Source organism: Cyprinodon tularosa, unplaced genomic scaffold (assembly GCF_016077235.1).
Source record: "Cyprinodon tularosa strain WSP-4 unplaced genomic scaffold, ASM1607723v1 ctg34, whole genome shotgun sequence".
Classification (NCBI taxonomy): domain Eukaryota; kingdom Metazoa; phylum Chordata; class Actinopteri; order Cyprinodontiformes; family Cyprinodontidae; genus Cyprinodon; species Cyprinodon tularosa.
The window spans coordinates 1,867,632-1,885,489 of NW_024039052.1; the positions used below are offsets into that span (position 1 = coordinate 1,867,632).

General features: G+C 36.3%; 1 protein-coding gene across 1 annotated transcript in view; it reads right to left on the reverse strand.

Moving 5' to 3' along the window:
* nbeab (neurobeachin b) overlaps positions 1-17,858 on the reverse strand; it is a 248,792-nt gene that overhangs the window by 155,370 nt on the left and 75,564 nt on the right. Inside the window, exons 9-13 of the mRNA XM_038294440.1 lie at positions 16,217-16,414; positions 15,944-16,077; positions 13,679-13,787; positions 10,544-10,696; positions 8,666-8,834 (exon numbers count right to left, since the gene is read on the reverse strand). Of these exons, the coding sequence (XP_038150368.1) occupies positions 8,666-8,834; positions 10,544-10,696; positions 13,679-13,787; positions 15,944-16,077; positions 16,217-16,414 (763 nt within the window). The remainder of the gene's footprint in view (positions 1-8,665; positions 8,835-10,543; positions 10,697-13,678; positions 13,788-15,943; positions 16,078-16,216; positions 16,415-17,858) is intronic.

Sequence of the window (17,858 nt, forward strand, 5' to 3'; positions counted from 1 at the left end):
CATCTCCTCAATGAGGTGGTCTCAAAAGTCGCAGTTACAACACACATAGGGCGCCCCGCACCAAAGGGCGCACCGCACATTTTGAGGGAAAAAAAAGACGTTTAAGTGCGCCTTATAGTCGTGAAAATACGGTAATACTACGAGTTGTAGGTATGAGCTTTTTATTTTGTGACATTCAAGTGCAGAAATACAGCGGTGCTATTTTAAAATGGCTTAAATGCAGATTGTTATTGACCATTATTCCTGCATTGGATTTTTAAACATTTTCAAAGTGAGAAAAGAAAACAATAGAGGAAAAACATATAAACTCAGAGTCTAAACATCACAGATTGCCATTACATTATTTTTTTAACATTGTGGTTGCTCAGTTCACTATAGTGACGGTGGACGAAGAAAAGTCAGATAATCAAAAGCTTCTGCTTTTAACAAGCTAAAGTATAAACCCAACACCCTTTAACATTATAACAGTCTATCACTAACCATTAAAACCAGACCTAAAGAATGCAACCAAGTTCCCTTTCACTTCACAAATGTGCTCATTTGGACTTTTCAATGGAACAGAAAGCACTGTTGTTTTCTAAGGGGATGGAGATCCCATTAGAGATGATTGTTTGCTCTGGACAGCGAAGGAGGCTCCACTATTATTTAGGGAGAGATTTTTTCCTTTAACAGATAATTTTAGGGTTATGCAGGTGTCAAAAAATGTCTAGCAATGTAAGATTTTGCAGCTGGCATTCATCTTGACTGAAAGCCCTCATCTGTGTGGTGATGACTGGATATTTCAGCAGGACAGCAGTGGAGTGAACAACACCTAGATGACAAAGCACTTCTTCCTGAACAACACATCCCCCATTTTGACCATTCTGCATGTTACCTGATTTAAACCCATTAAAATCATTTAAGGCTGGATATAACATTGTGATGGCTGCAACTACAGCCACCCGAATGTGGTAACATTTAATCACATCACACACTAGGTCAGCCAGTCTCATTAAATTTATATTGGGATTTCTTTACATTTAGGATTTAATTTACAGAATAATTTTTGTAAGGAAAGGCATAACACTGTATTCTAGAATAAGTGCGCACATTTTAGTTTACACTGTTATGTTCTGCTTGATTTAATCTTTGTTTGTTTTTTTGAGTCACCTCAGTGCCGGCTGCCCCAGTCCTTCAGGAAAACAGAGGTGGAGAAGGGGTGGAGCCAGCTTATTGTCGCTGCAAATTGGTTTACACCACTACTAATCACCAAGAGGGGGGGAATGGGATTTTGCTGTTAATTTCAGTTAGGTTTTTGTGTGTTTCCCCCTTTGAATCTTCTATGTGGCCTGATCAGCCAGTATTTAAGTTTCTCCTTTGTCTCATGTAGCAGGTCTGTTTGTTTCAGTAGGTCTTTTTGTTAGCGTTAAATTCTGTTACTTTAACCTCTTTTATGGGCCCAACTTTGTAATTTGTCCTTTATTGACCCAAGTTCTTTGTTTTGGGTTCAATAAAAAGAAGACTTTTTTGGATCTAAACCTGTGCCTGAACTTCCTTTGACTGCTCAGACCATCACAAACATAAATCAGATCAAGACCCCAGATATGGGTTATAAAGCTATTTTTACCCCATGGAGCAATATTTCCACCAGCCAACTGGAGACACACACAATTTGCTTAATTATACATATTATTGAAATGAAAAAGAAGTTGGTGTAACTTTAAAAAAAATAATATTTTTTGGATTAATTTCTATTTTAGTGTTTTGTTTTGGTAATTGTTATGAAGATTCTGTTTGAGTATGTTACTATAAAATACAAATGAATAGATTTTTTTTTTGTCTAATGTTCCTGTTCCTTTTTTTTTATTCTAAGGTAAAATCCATCAATATGAAACGCTAATACTTGATGTTAAAATTTTGTTAGGGAGGGAAAAATGGAGGGAGGGAGGGATCCATCCATTTTTTCATACCAAAATCAAACCAAATCATGACTTCAAAACTACAAATTATATCTACAATAACCATAGTTTCTGTGAACTGTTGCAGCCCTGGTTTAGTTAAAGGGCCTAAATTATGCAAAATTAACGTTTTGGACTTTAACTATGTTATAATGCTATTCCTTCATCAAAATCATGCAAAAGGTTGCATTTCACTTGGTTTATATGTCTCTGAGTAATCATTATGAGTTCTCCTGTCTGAGCATCAGCCTCTCCCTGTCCTATAAAATTGCTCTTTTAGCAGGTAATCTGCAGAGTGCAGAAACCTCCCTTGTTTAGCCAATGTCTAAGTTGGTAAAATCTTTTTTTTGGCTTAAAGAGGTCTTTGTTCAGAAGTGGTGTGATATGGCCACCCAGTTTTTGTGGGCCACACAAGAAGTGAAATGGATGACACGCATATAAGCGGCTTTGCTATAAAAGCATGTGTTTTTCCTCCAGTGCAAAAGACAAAAAAAAATGAAAATAATGATATTTCATAACAAACTTATAATCTATAGTGTGTTATTTCATCATACATATTCGGTGGAGGGGGACTTTGAAAGCCTTAATAAAAACCATAAAATGAGACATTTAATATACAAGTGATGCTTACTTCTACTAATTAATATGACTGATTCAGGGTTGGAGCATCTTCTTTGAACTGAACTGACTAAATATTATGAAAATATTATGTAATAAGCACACAATATCACAGGCATGTGTAAAATCAACAACTTTCCTTTTTTTTTAAATCAACCTTTCAATGAAAAAAAAAGTACTGAAGGAAAATCTCTTGAATCTATCATGTCTGTTATCGATCTGTCCTTAAAATGAGGATAGACAAAAGAAGACATTTGAATTGAGAAAGCTTCCTAGAGAGGTGGTGAAACGTCTTCTAATCTTGGAAACCAAGTCCAGTGGATATTTTTTGAACTTTTACGGAATAGACAAAAGAAGCTTTATCTAAATGTGCTGACTGGCAAAGAAGCTTTGCTGCCCACCTCATTACACATTTTTTGGTAAAACTGAACCAGCTTAGAGACTGAATAAGCGAAGAATTAGATAATGTGTTGGATATGGATTCAAGTCACAGTCTAAGAGAAACTGAACACTGAGCATCTACCCGACTGCCGGGACAGATTCTACATTCAAACCAAATGATACATGGCTTTAATTTGATAGCACTTTCTATTAAGAGCTGCAGAAAAACGAAAGAAAAAAGGAGGAGGATGCACCTCGAGATAAAGAATGTGTAGCTAGTGGAGATCGCTTTTAAATGTCCTCTCTATGGCCTATAACTCAACACTTCATTATCTGCTTGGCTCTCTCTTTGCGTGTGTGTGGGTGTGTATGTGGGTGTGTGTGTGTGTTTTTGTTTGGGCATTCCTCTACTGGGAAGGACAGAGAGAAAAAGTGAGCTGCCCAGGCGAGCAAAGATGAATGAAATTAGGCAGTATGAGACTAATGTACACTGGGAATGTGATCCATTTTACGATATATCCCCAGCTGTGGTTCCTTTCTCCTTCGCTTACAATCAGGGATGTAATTTGCCTCCTAATCAAAAGTCTTAGTTGGAGAAGAGAAATAAAGCATTATGGACAATTTTGATTAGTGTAAAGAAAAGGTAATTTGGTACGCAGACATCTTACACATCTTTGCAAAAAAAAAAAAAAAAAAAAAGGAACATCGGCGTTGGGGAGTTAATTTTTTTAATTTTTTTTTTACAACTTTTTGCCTTGTTTTAGCTTTATGTTATTACATGTACATTGCTCACTATAGTGGAACACCCTAGAAAATATCCTCACTGATATATTCAATCATTCCAGTCACTGCACTGTAATAAACCCTAGGTCATTACTCATGGTTTAAGACATTCCTGAGTTCTTACTGTGCCTCAAGACTTCACACAAAAATGTCAGCCAAATAACTGATTCCCACTCATCACTGCAGTTATTGGTGACAACAAAAAAAAAAACACATGATATTTATCAGCTCTAATGGGCAATCTGCTGACAAGGTATGGTAAAACCTGATCCCCCCCCCCCTCCCCCCCCCCCCCCCCCCCACACACACACAAATAAAGCACTTGTGGAAGTGCTTTATTTGTTGCATACAAATAAAGCACTTCCACAACCTTAACAATCATAATGACCATTTTTTTTTTTTTACTGAAAATTAGATAGAGGTTAGGAGGAAAGATTTTGATGCATAAATTGCAATATCCTTGTGATTCCTTTGGGTTCTGTTAGATTAAAAATATATAAAAGAATCTTGAAACCTTATTAATTTGTTTGCTATGGTTTCATTCAAGAAAACATTTGCCTCTGCATGTTAATATTATCCCTACTCTGCTTAATATAGGAATTTTCCAGCTATTAGTGAGCAATTCAGAATTATTTTGCTCTGCAAAAGAATCTGCAGTATCCTCCCAGTTCTTACACGGTCTGTGAGAATAATTAATTTAACTGCAACATTAATACAATTGAAAATTACCTGCAGGAACAATGCAAGTGGAGACATAGAAAAAAAAGTCTCTATTAGATTAACTGAACTTTGATTGTGTGAAGAGTACTACATCAATGCTGTCAAGTTCTAACCTTCAGTACATAAATTTCAGTGGGCCTTGGTGCAGCATAAAGTGGGGTCTCACAACCGATATAAAACAGCCCCTATATTAGAAAGTGGGTAGTTTCTGAAAAGAGTAATGGCTTGCAAAAACAGAATGACAGTTCAAGGACACTTTCTTTTCCTTTACAGCCTGTTTGGTGATGTGCTGTTTCACAGACTTAGTGTGCCAGTCACTGGACTGGGCTACGTTTCATAGGCATAACACCCACACTAAACATCATACTAGTATGTATTCCTTACTGCCAATTTCTGGCCATAGTCCTAACCACCTCACAGAAAAGCCTTTATGGGCCGGATCTATCAAAGGTTTGCATATATAAAAACGTGAGCTATTTCACTGCGCACGCTAAAAAATGTACAAACTGATCTATCAACAGCGTGCTAAACGGATTTGGTCTTTAAAACCTGCTAAATAGCGCCTCTTATCCCTTTAGTACTTTTTCTGCAATGAATATGCAATATGGGGCGTTTACACGCAAAAGTGCGTCTTGTGGGAGGAGAACATGTAAATATATTAATTTAGCACTCGCAAAGTGATTTATCAAACCTGAAAGCATTTTTGCTAACGGTATCTGACTCTATATTTAACGTGTTTCAAAAGAAGGTACAAATGGTCTGTATGCGTAATTGCGCAAACATGGCAGCGGTTATTGTCCCAAGAAGGAGACATCAAAATGAAGCAAGGAAACGCAGAGAAAGCATTTTTTCACTCCGTGTGAATATTTTTGGAATGAAGGAGGAAACGATCATCAAAGCATATCGTTTATCCAGCATTGCCATTTTGGAGCTGTTGGGGGAACTCCGAATGGATTTGGAGCCAGCCACAAGGAGGACCCACGCAATACCAGATATCACAAAACTCCTTGCAACGTTGCACTTTTTTGCATCTGGGTCATTCCAGCGTACGGTTGCAGCAAGAGCTGGGATCTCCCAATCTCGTTTTTCAGAAGTGCTGTCCGACGTTCTAAATGCCATGTCGCCCTGACGCCCTAACAGAGAACCCTGACCTCCCCCCTGCACCTGTGGAGCAACATGCCAATGCTTCGGGGATGCGTACGCACTCATCCACAGTCACTTCTTGTGAGCCATTTGGTATGTGCATTTTTCTACAGGCAATACAAAACACCTTTTTTTTTTTTTTTTTTTTAGTGGAGTGAAGTAGAAATTCAGCCACATACCACCTAATAAAGGTTGCCAAAGTTTTTTCTGTATATATATATATATATATATATATATATATATATATATATATATATATATATATATATATATTTTTTTTTTTTTTTTTTTTTTTTTTTTTGGGGGGTCACTGTAAGATTTAAATTTCTTAATGTACTAGTTTATAGAAACTACAAACTACTTTGCTGCAAACCACAAAACGCGGAAAACCATCATTTAAATAGGATGTCTCCAACAGTTTTGCACCTGCCACCAGTTACGCAATCACTCTTGTTAAATCACCCGCAAACCATGGTTCAGCCCCTTGCGCAAAATTCTAGTTTGCGAGCGCAAAGTACTGCACGCAAAATTGGATCTTGATAAATCCCGCCCTATATGTGCAGATGAGTTATTTAGGAAGTGATAAACACTTTGATAACAGGATTGTGACTGCACAGAGTTCTTGATATTGGTTCACTCAGAAATTTCTTGCTAAAATTCCACTGCTGATTTCGATCAGTTCTTAGAAAGATCAAAAAAAAAAAAAAAAAAGAAAACACAACAAAGAAATACAACTAGCCCATAGTTTAGCTGGATAAAATAATATTGAAAAATTGTTCTTTGAAAATATCCTATATTAATCTCTGAGACGTGTCACCTCTTGTCTAATGATGGCCCAAAATCAGGTTTACTTAATAAGAATCAAAACTGACATCACAACTGATAAACAACTTTGGACTGATTTATGTTAGAATAGTGTCTTAGTAGACATAAACACTAGGTACATTGACTATAACTTATTATATTGAGAAGATGCTGATGGCGAGGGACAGCATTTACCTTTAGAACAACTACACCCATTTTAATCTAAGTTGTCAATAATTGATGTGGGAACCTTTCTACACCGAACCTGGTGAATTTACAAAGGTAATGCCCTTCAGGCAGGATATTCTTATTTTAACTAATATTTTAGAAATAGAGATTCCGCTAGACCCGGAGCTTTGTCTACTGGAAAATCTTACAACTCTCCAGGGTTTGTTAAAAAACACAGAAATAAGATTCATTCAAGTTTCCCTCAAGCAATGTTATTATCAGTAAGCAGTAACAGGCAAACTCAGTAGAAGAAAGCAAGGCAGTCGTTCTATTGGCTGGAAAGGTTACTAGGAGACAATCCAACTCAACAGGTTTCCAAACGTAGCTTTTGACCTGAGCAGAAACTGGTTTGTGCGCGGGGAGAAGGAAGTAAAACAGTAGAGAAAATATCTCTGCAAGAAGCATTAAGTCTGAGAGCAGAAACAAATATGTGATGGAGAAGAATATATATTTGAGAAAAAGCAGAAGTTTTGATGCGAGCATTACAAGTAGAGGAAATCCTGCTCTCTAATGAAAAACTTGTGCTCTTGATTTTATGGCAGGAAAAATCCTCTATAACCCTCTACTGATTATTTCTTCATCCGATTATTTCTGTTTCCCCATGAGTCACTTACAATTGTCGTATGTTGGTATGTAGTCTTGTGTGCTAATTTTATGACCCAAAAGAATTTTTTTATGACCCAGTTTTGCCCTGGTCAAATAACAAAGATGGCAGATGCATCATGCAGGGAGGTGGAGTTACGTGCCTCAGTTGGAGCAAAAAGTAGTGATCATCTGTCCAAATGGTAAATTAACTGAGTCCACTATATAGTTCCCACTCTATATAGTGATTGAGGAATTTAGGTGTTAGGGTGGACGTTTGGACACAGCTAATAATATTGTGACAGGGATTATCAGGTTAAATCAAAGTGACATTATTATAACTCTGGTAATCTGTGATTATTTTATAACGGTGACCGATTGTCTCTCAGAACTGAATCAACTTCTTTTGAGTAAACAACTTGAATAGGCAGAGACATATATTTTCCTTCTGGTTAATTATTAATACCTCTGCTTGAATTACAAACCAATTTAATGACATTTACTGATGGTGAAGACAACTTGGATTTGCAGCCGGTCTAAACATCCAGCCTCAAAGGTAAGTCGTTAATAAAACCTTGTAGGTTGGGCAAATTGTCGGTTATAATCATTTGACCATCATTTATGTGATTTTTACCTTTGATTAAATAAATTATTCATTCACTATAACCTCTGGTTACAGTTATTAATAAATTAATAATCAAAACTGTAAAATTACACAAAAATATCTATAAATAAATATGTGTCTTTTTTTTGTTTTTTAAAGCTACAGTAAGTAATTTTCAGCGACATCTAGCGTCCAGACTGCAGACCGCAGCAACATGAACATCTCCCCCCCACCGCTTCTCCCCCCCAACAGTACAGCGAGCGTTACGGGACAAAATGTCTTCCACGACGTCCGCATCACCTACCTTCTCAAGTGATGAGGTTTGTTTACATAGATAATTTTAATACTGCCATCTATTGTTCAGTACCGTCTCAGTTCATCTCTCTCAACTTGCCGTAGTTACTTTCGAGCGTAATGGGCGATCTCACAATCGCTAGTTTGTTGGCTCTGCACTGCCGTAGCGCAAAGATGTCTGCCTCCATGGCTGCGAGACCCGCTCCTATGTAATTATAAATAACGAATTCTAAGGCAACGCAAATATTAAGGTTAAGAGGCTGAGCTCGTAGATGATGATAAATAACATAGTTATGTATAATATATTACATTTCTGACTGTATATCCCTGTAATTATTACACACTGTAGCTTTAAGGTGTAGAATGGGAAGGACTGTGATCCAATAAGCAGAGAATAATCAGAAGTACTGACAATACCTTTTATTATGCAAAACAAAACAAAAAAACAAGTTTAAAAAAACAGCAAATTGCAAACAACAAGAAGTACCAAACAAAAACAACAAGACCATATGGTTACGACAAAAAAAAAAAGAAGAAACTCACCAACATTCACAAAAATAAATATGCTCACCAAGGCCCTTTGGAGTGATGCCACTGCAGTCTGCGGGGTTGATGGCCCAATAGTAGTACTTCAACATATTCATGAGCTGAAGTACAGTACCAACTCGACGGATTGTGTTGTAGATGGTAGCTGTACCAATAAACTCAGCAGAAAGGTATGTGTATAATGAAAGTTGAATCTGGAAAGAGATTAAAAGAAAAAAAAGTTTATATATATTCATTAATGTTCCAACTCTAAGGTAATCTAAACATTAAAATACTTAATTCATCACACTGGGAATGGAGATTAGCAGGTGGCAAAACCTTCAAACTTTAAAAGGAGATAAGGGATAAACCCAAATTGAATTGCAAAGTACATTTAAAATGTGCATTTTCATTTAACATTTTTGATGCAAGTAACCAGTAAGTTTTACAGCATTTTGTGAATGTTGACTGTTGTTTTTATAGTCATTATTTTTATACACCCAGCTGTTATGAATATTTAATTTCAGCTTTGACAACAGATGAGTCAGACCACTTATAAATTCCCCTTTTTTAGTTTAATACAATGAAATGTAACTATGTGATTCTTTTCAGGAAAATGACACATAAATACTGGGGAGAGACTCATTGATAAATGTTATTAAAATATAACATAACCAGGTTAGTTCTTAAAAGGAGTCATACAGAGCATCTCTTATTTCATTACTATAGTCTTTAGTTTGCACATGTAAAATAGTTGTGCAGTTTAGCTTTATGTTTTACCGATCTCCAAACCTATCTGTGTGCTTCTCATTCATCTCTCACTTTGATACCGATACTGCAAATTGGCACTTAATAAAAAGATAATACATTTCACTGGATATTTGGCATAGATAATTGATTTAAAACACTGAACTCAATTCATGTTACTTAAAATTATCTCACCAGTTAACCTACAGAGAATGCAAAGAGTTACGAAGCTCCACCCTCAGTCCTTCCAATAAGTCCTTTCCTTCAATCTGGGCTTTTTGTCCGAGTGCATTTTCCCCTCTTTTGTCTAATGGTTTGAGCAGTGAAAAAACGTCTCAATGGCAGGACTCCCCTGTGGTAATGCAAGTCACACAGCTTGCAGCTTTCGTTAATATTGTAGCTCGCAGAATGGGACAAATAGTTGAATTACGCAACTTTTGGCACCAGGAAAAGCGCACCATTTTACTAAAGGTGATTTTACCTACTTCATTACAAATCTGTTTCTCTCAATTTTTATCCAACTTTTCTTATCTCTTCATTTTGAAGCTAACGTATTAAACTCTACGCATGTTAGCCATTTTTAATAAATTCTTATTTACATATTTGTGGTCATCCAATAAAATTTCCTCAATTTGCCACAGATACTCAGATGCTTTGCATGTCTATATTTACTTTATGGGTCATCATTTAAATGTAAGTGAAAAATATCCCACACAGTTTAGAAGTTTACAAGTACACTGAGAGTATAACAATAACCTTTCAATAAAGTATATGTATTGAAAAGATGTCACATGCTGACATTATTCTCTTAAAAGTGTCCTATTTAAGGCATACTGTATAACTTTTTTTAATGACAGAAAAAGAAATTGCACAATGTTAGAAACAAATCTTCCTGATGCCAAACATGGCTTAAGCAATGTTTTCCTCTTTGTTTTTAAGCTTAGGGACATTTAGCAGTGGTTCGATAGCTTTTTTTAAACACTGGTGAAAGGTGAAATTCAGTTTTACCTGTTCTACCGTCTATTCATTTACATATATTTTTCACATTTGCAGTCATATTTCATCAGCAGCAATACAAATGTTCAACCAATTTTTCCAAAGGCAGTACTTATGAACAGTGTAAGAGTTTCAAAGTTTAAATCTCTTGCTTTGCATATTGTTACTTGCAGGAGCTTACCTTAGCTGGGGTGTAGATCCAAATGGCTGCATTAAACAAGATATGATCACAAAGCTGTTTCAACAGGGGTGCTCCATGTGGCAGGCCATCAAGATACTTTGCAAAGGAGAGAAACTGCTCTAACACAGCCCTGGTGATGTGAGCTCTTGAAGACTGGAAAGAGAGCCAGAAAATCATAAAAAAACAACAAAAAATATTTATGTTAGTATTTTGATGTGTATTATATAGAAAAGAATCAGAGTCGATGTAGTTGTTCTTTTACAAATGTTTTTGCTTTTATTCTACTTTCATTTTTTTTCTTTTTTATTAACTAATTCATGTAAAGCACTTTGGATTTTCCATGTACTGAATTGTGCTATACAAATAAACTGGCCTTTCCTATTTAATGACATCCCTTCAATTTACAGGTAAAGGATTTTAGCTGACTTAGAAATACTAGAAATGAACAGCAAATAGAATCATTTAAAAAAAACTTGAGCTGAACTTGAGCTTTTCAATTAATTTGAAACAAGGCTGCAGTATGTAGAGCAAAGAGTAGCAGTGCCTATCCTTGCTGCACACTACTGATCAGTCGTGTCACACTTTTTTGCTCACTACTAAACAGATGACTGTAACTTTTTGGAGACAATCCTTTTTTAGGAAAAAAGTAATAGTCATTATGTGGTAAATAAGGGGCAATCAATCCTATTGAAACTGTAACACACAGTGTGAGGATTTCAGACTATCCATCTTCACCCGCTTAGTGCTTGTCAGGGGGTGGGGCCAGTGCCTATCTCTGGCAGTCTATGGGCGAGAGGTGGGGTAAACCCTGGACAGGTCAGCACAGTCACACGCAGACACACAACCATGCACATGCACACACTCACACCTAAGGACAATTTAGAGGTGCAAATGAACCTAACAGTCTCAGGAATCAAACCCAGAAACTTATTGCTGCAAGAAAACAGTGCTACCCACTGTAGCACCATGCATAAAACAAACATTTTATCCATCCTTTCATGGGAAATATTTTCATTTTTTTTTTCTTGTTTCTCTTCTCTTAGAAAATAAGTTATCAATTTATCACACTGACATTGTTGAGAAATGGATCTAGTGAGCCAGCTGCTCCCATTATGTGATAAAATGAAAAAAAAGAGCATAAAATGGGGACCTTAAAAAGACTATTCTACATGTGACACTTAGTATTACAGCTCCCGCCTGGAACTTGTCAATCCAGGTGTTTTTTGTTTTTTTTTTTTTGTGAAAGAAAGGAAGACAGAAAAATTAAGGCCAAAGGAGGATGGAAGTTGTGGCATAAACAGATCATGAACAGATGGTGCGATATGTGAAAGTGTGAAACCTGGCAGCAGGAGGGAAGGGAATAAAAAAAAGCAGCTCTCAGGTGCCGACTATGTCAGTCTGTTAGTTAACAGCATCTGAAGCCAGCAGGCAGGCGAGTCACTGAGTGACAAAGTGGAGTCATATCTTAGTGCTCTGAAAGAGACAGCACTCCAGGGATGCCTGCTGCTAGGATCTGCATCACAAAACGGGTAAATAAAGACTGATGTAGAAAGTGAGGGGGACATGTTCCTCTGTTCATTTCAAAGACACATACAGGACTTTGCCACAGGCAGTCGAAGATTAGGCTGCTGACAGGGCTTTGAGAGTAGAGACAAAACACAGTCCACCTTGATGGAAAATGAGATGGAATACCAAGACAAGAAAGGCAACAAGAGTATTCACTGGAATACTCACATAATGTGTGGATAACACTTTCTTTTATTCAATAACCTTGTAATAACACAGTAAGTCAAACTATATTACTTGGTAACAAGAAAAACTTTATTTGGTAATATCCCCAAAATTAAGATATATAATTTCAAAGTAATTACCTGCATGTAATTATTACAATTGTACATTTCTATGTAACATGGAAAACCTTTGGTGGGTAATTACCATTTGGTTCCCACATAACATTTTCTATTATTAGCCACATATGATCAAGTAACTAGAGCATTATAAACTGAACTCAAGTTAAATATAAATCAAGTTTAGTTAAGAAGATTGGCTTGCTGTCTTTTAGGTTTGGTTTTCTGTTAAATGCCAAGTAATAAACTGCATTCTACTGGATGCATTCTACACATTAATTTATTGCTCTCAGTAAAATTACTGTTACCTGGTAATAACGTTTTGAAATCAAAGCAGTCTGACTTTGCCTTGTCTGCCTAAAATTTGAAACACAGCACTTACCAAAATTCTCCAGAAAGTTTTCCTTGTTACCTAGTAATATAGTGTAACTTACTATGTAATTACCATGTTATGACATGGTTATTTATGTACTAAAAAAGAAAGCGTTACCAATGTATGCATTGTATGCTAAAGTCACGCATTATAATTAGAGCAAATATACAAAGAGAGACTTTAGAAGTTGGTGCAGCACTTTGAATTGTAAAGGAATTCAAATTCCAGAGAAATATAGGTGATTTTCAAAAAAATTTAATATTAACATTCAAAAATAAATAATAAAGTAAAGAACAGGTTAAAGATAGAATAGCGTATTCAGAACTTTTGCAACGAGACAAAGATATTTATTGATTTATTTATTTTATTGTTGATAACAATGAATTATCTAATTATCTCTTTAATAAATATACAAACTCTTAAAGGGTAGAATGTCCATGCACTGCACAGTACTCAGTACTTACAGCCTTTTTTTAATCAGATACTGGGTCAATGTATTGTGGCATTAAGGCAACTGCGATTTCAGGTCTCTTGCAAATGCTTGATTGCTTCACAATATTTCCAAGGTTGTGGTTACTTTCTACCTCCCTTAACCTCCACTTAACTTTGTAATGAATACATTTGTATACAAAACCCTGAACAGCCATAACTTTTTACAATTTTTTTTGTGCTTACTACTCTTGCAAGGGGTATCACTGGCTAATTGGTCAAGTGATTATAGTCTAAAAACCTAATTTATATTAGTCTCATAATCATCAAAAATAAAAACAATAACACTCTTGAAATATCACCCTTTGGTAAAAACTGCGTAATATTTGCAAGTTCTTTGTGTATTAAATGAGTGAGAGTTTGATAATATCCAAATTTATTCAGATTCAGCCTGTCTGTATAACAATGATGAGATTGGCTCCATACTTTCTCTAGCAGGTATCCGATCACCAAGAAGCCCTTCCCTCCCAGCATCTGCTCCTGCATGGCCACAGAACTTTTTAGTAGCTCCACCAAAAAAGCTAGGAGAGTTGCACTGCAATAAAAAAAGACATAAACATAACATCATTAACAAGTATTTTCAGTGTGAATCGTATCTAATCTACTAAAACTGAGCAGATTAGATTTTCTTATTGTTTACTGTAAAACTGACAAAAAAATCAACAACATTAAATTAGCTTTTATGGCATGAGAAGACAGTTCAGCCAAGGAAGAAAACAACAAGGTCATTTTCAGAGGAGGTCAGCAATCAGCTGGGGACTCAAGCCATCCCTTTCATCCCCCTTAAATCCAGAAAAGTGAGTATGGGTTTGTCAGTCCCCTTGGGGTCAGGGGGTAGACTCTGAGAAGAACTCCAAAAGATTGTCTATGTGTTCATTTGGGATTGGCGGTTTCAAAGGACCAGTGCATTGCAGTGAATGCACTGTTTCTTTGTTGTGCAGCTTTTCAGATGAAGCCTTTTGGCTTCATGACAGTGGTGCTTGGTGACACTTTTTAATCGGCTTTCCCTCACAATCAATGGTTTCCATTCCAGCTCAACAAAAACAAGGCCACAATCACTCATGGCAGGCTTGCCTATATAATGTCCATATACAAAGAAGGCAAACTCTTCCAATCTTATTTGTGTTTTCTGTGTGCTGCTGCATTGTCAGTTTAAACAGACATTCACTGATACGATTACAGATTCTGTGTAGAAAAAATTAAAACAGTATCACAGTCAATTCTGCATGTTTTGGTGTAGAAAGTTAAGTCAACAAAGTTTTATTGTAAACTTGCAAAAAGGCACAGAGTAGTATGCTTTTTCTTCTTTCTATTCAGGTTGGCAGCAAGAAAAATCAAAGAAAATTATTATTAAAATGATATTTTAAAAATCACTTTCCGTGCATGCTGCTGAGTTCAGCAAACCCTTAGGCCAAATAGGGAGTTAATTGCTGCGAAAGCTTTGAACTCCAAAGCCCAGCAGGCATTACAGAGGGACTAAATCTTAAAGCAACGACAAAGCTCAGTGTTTGGTAGGGCTGCACACTGTGAACCAGAGAGGAAAACATACTGACAAGAGGAGAAGAGGGTTGGAGAGCTGAGAGGAGTGGAGTCGTCAGAGGCAGAGAGCTTAGGGTATCAGGGATTTGTGCAGCTATGTGGCCACTATTGCATCCATCCATGTCATTAAACTATCACAGTATTAAAGTAGAGCTAAGATTCCATGCAGTACACAACATGGAAGTGCTGGGATGTCAAGCTCAGCATGAGAGAAATGAGAGAAGAAATATTAATGAAAATAGAGAACACCGCTTTAGAAACACTGTTATAGTACACAGTGTAATAAAACTTTATTTAAAACATTACTTGCTCAATTGCTTACTGAGAGTAATATTTTCTGTTGCCATGCATTAAAGGACTTTCCTATCTAAAAGGTTAAGGGACAACATACTGCTTAGCTATAGCACTGTAATATAACGTCTGACTAACATGAAATCAGGAATCTCTCAATTTTAATATGGATTGATCAGGCACAACAGGATAACATTGGTAATGTTTCCATCATGCCTCTTATTTATGGTGATGTTTTGTTAGATTGAGAAAATCTGAAAGGCTCAACATGCCAAGGTCGATGCATGTCTGAAACAGCAACGCTTGTTTAATGCTTTGCTTCCAGTCTTCAGATGTCAGTTTCATTTAAAAGTGAACCTTCCAGGGCCAGTGGTAAATCAGGGAAAGGGTCAAGGCCCAAGCTCATTGATGCACATGAGGGATGAAGGTCGGCTTGGGGGTCTGATCCAACAGAGCAGCTACTTTATAGTGAACTGGTGCCATAGTGCTGCAGGGCACCCAGGACTGGTCCTGATTGGGCTTAAATTAAATTACATTTTCACAACTTCAACAACTGCTTTTTGTTATATTACATTATATTGATATGTTTATACAGCTCAATATGCATCATATTGTGAAGGCATACTGCATTTGATCAAACACTTGAATTCAAACCAATTGCAACAATGAACCCCTTTGCAGGCTCTAGAACAAACTGTTCTCTCTCAAAGCTACACGTGCGATTCCTAAAAAAAACACAAACAGTGGATCTTAATCCCATTCATAGGGCCAAACAGAATGTTCAGTCAAGTGCATCATGTATTCTCTATCTACTGCATTAAGGCAGGTTGTGCTCTGTGTGGTATCAACATGTGAACTTACCAGACCGTTGTTTCCACCTGGCTGTCCTTTGACTGATGAAAGTCCAGCTGAGCAAAAAGTGGAAAGAGTACCTGGATACCACCAACAGAATGGATGGCACTGTGAATGGAGTGTGTAACTGTGGCTTTCACATCCTGTGAGGATATAAAATAAAAAAATAAAAAAAGCTATTTTAGGTACAGTTTTTGTGAATTGTTCTAGTCAGCATGAAGAAAAATGTGTCTGTATGATTGCTTCAGATGTTTTTTACAGAGGAGAAGTGATGTATTTTACCTGAAGCATAAGGGCATGTGGTGAGTGTACAAAGATGGAGGCGTTTTCACGAGGGGAGGACTCCAGGCAAAGCTGGGCATCTGTGGCCTTGGCGTTATAGGTGAAGGCAATGGAGCCTGCCAATTTGCCATCATACAACACCTGCTTGTGATGCTCTGCTAAGTGGATATCACTCTCTGACTTGAACTTAAAGGTATTCTGAAAAAAAGAATATTAGAGCAAATCAGGTAAATACCAAATAAACTTAAACATCAGTCAAATGCAGTCTTTTTTTCTGCTAAAGCCCCTTATCAGTTTACCTGTGGTGTTTTCCTAATTGAACTTTATTTTAGAATTACCTGTTTAAATTGAGTGAAAAACAGATTTTAAAAATGCAATTTCTACACTAATGAGAGCTGTCTTTTTTATTTTTATCAATCTTTATTAGTGTAATCAGCCAGAGGAGGCAACACAATTTACAACAATTTCATAGATAGAAGCTGAGTAGGGTACCAGATTAAACCTTAATGTCTTCATTTCCTGTTTACAAAATATATTAAAATAACCTGTATATCTTTTTTAAAACATACTGTAATTCATTACATTGATTATATCCATATATGATATTATGTATATTGTAAAAACAAATATAGTTTTTTTTTTCTTCCACATTGTTTTATATCATTCTCCCTTTTTCATCTTTCCCCAGAGCAGCACCCTTTAATCGGATTCTGCAACTTCTAAAATATAGCGTAATGATTAGGAGGAACACTGGCTGAGCAATGGATCAAGGTGTCTTTGATAGCACAAATCATTGTTTTACCTTCTTTAATGTAATCCCACCGTCTACACCAAACACTGGAACTGTATCAGACCAGGCAATCATTATCAATTCTCATGAGGACAAAAGGAAATGGCTGCAAAATGAACATGGGAGCGTTTTTATTCTTTACATTTTGAAAAGAAGTAAATTAAGGGTTATAATATGTGACTGAAAACACTATCAAATTAAGGCTGGCAGTTGGCAATTAACCTTTGAATTTCCTTCCAAAACTTGTTAGTCAAAGAGAATATCTCTAAAGTTAAATAAATCATAATTCCTTTTCAGAGAAAACTATACCTTTATTTAAATCAAACTTCTTGTTACTTTATGATTCCAAGTTTAATCAAACAATTTAATGAAAGTGTTTGATTTCCATTTAATGTCATATTTACCCAGGAATTTCCTAGTAGTTTTAGTTGTCTCTATTCACTTTGGTTGCAGCATAAAAGTGCAAGTCCAATAAGTCGATGGCTCAATAACACATTCATTATAGTTAACATAACAAATTGCTTATCAATACAAGGGTATTCTGAATTTACACGATCAATTAAATGTTGACAGATAAGCTAAATTAATCCATCAAAGCTGTGGGAATGAACTATGTTAAATACTTAAATCAATTCCTCTAATCAGTAGAGCTGAATTATAAATGAATCTGAGAAATGTTTTCCATCCTTCTCTAATTTATGGGCAGCAAGCATGTGTGGTAATAAAATAGACAGAGAACTCAGCAGCAAGGAAACAACCATATGGTCCCTGAGGATGTGTAGAAAACGCCACTGAGGGATTTCTACACCTGCTTTAAACATCAAAATCTGTTATTTTTGGTGAAAGTAACTA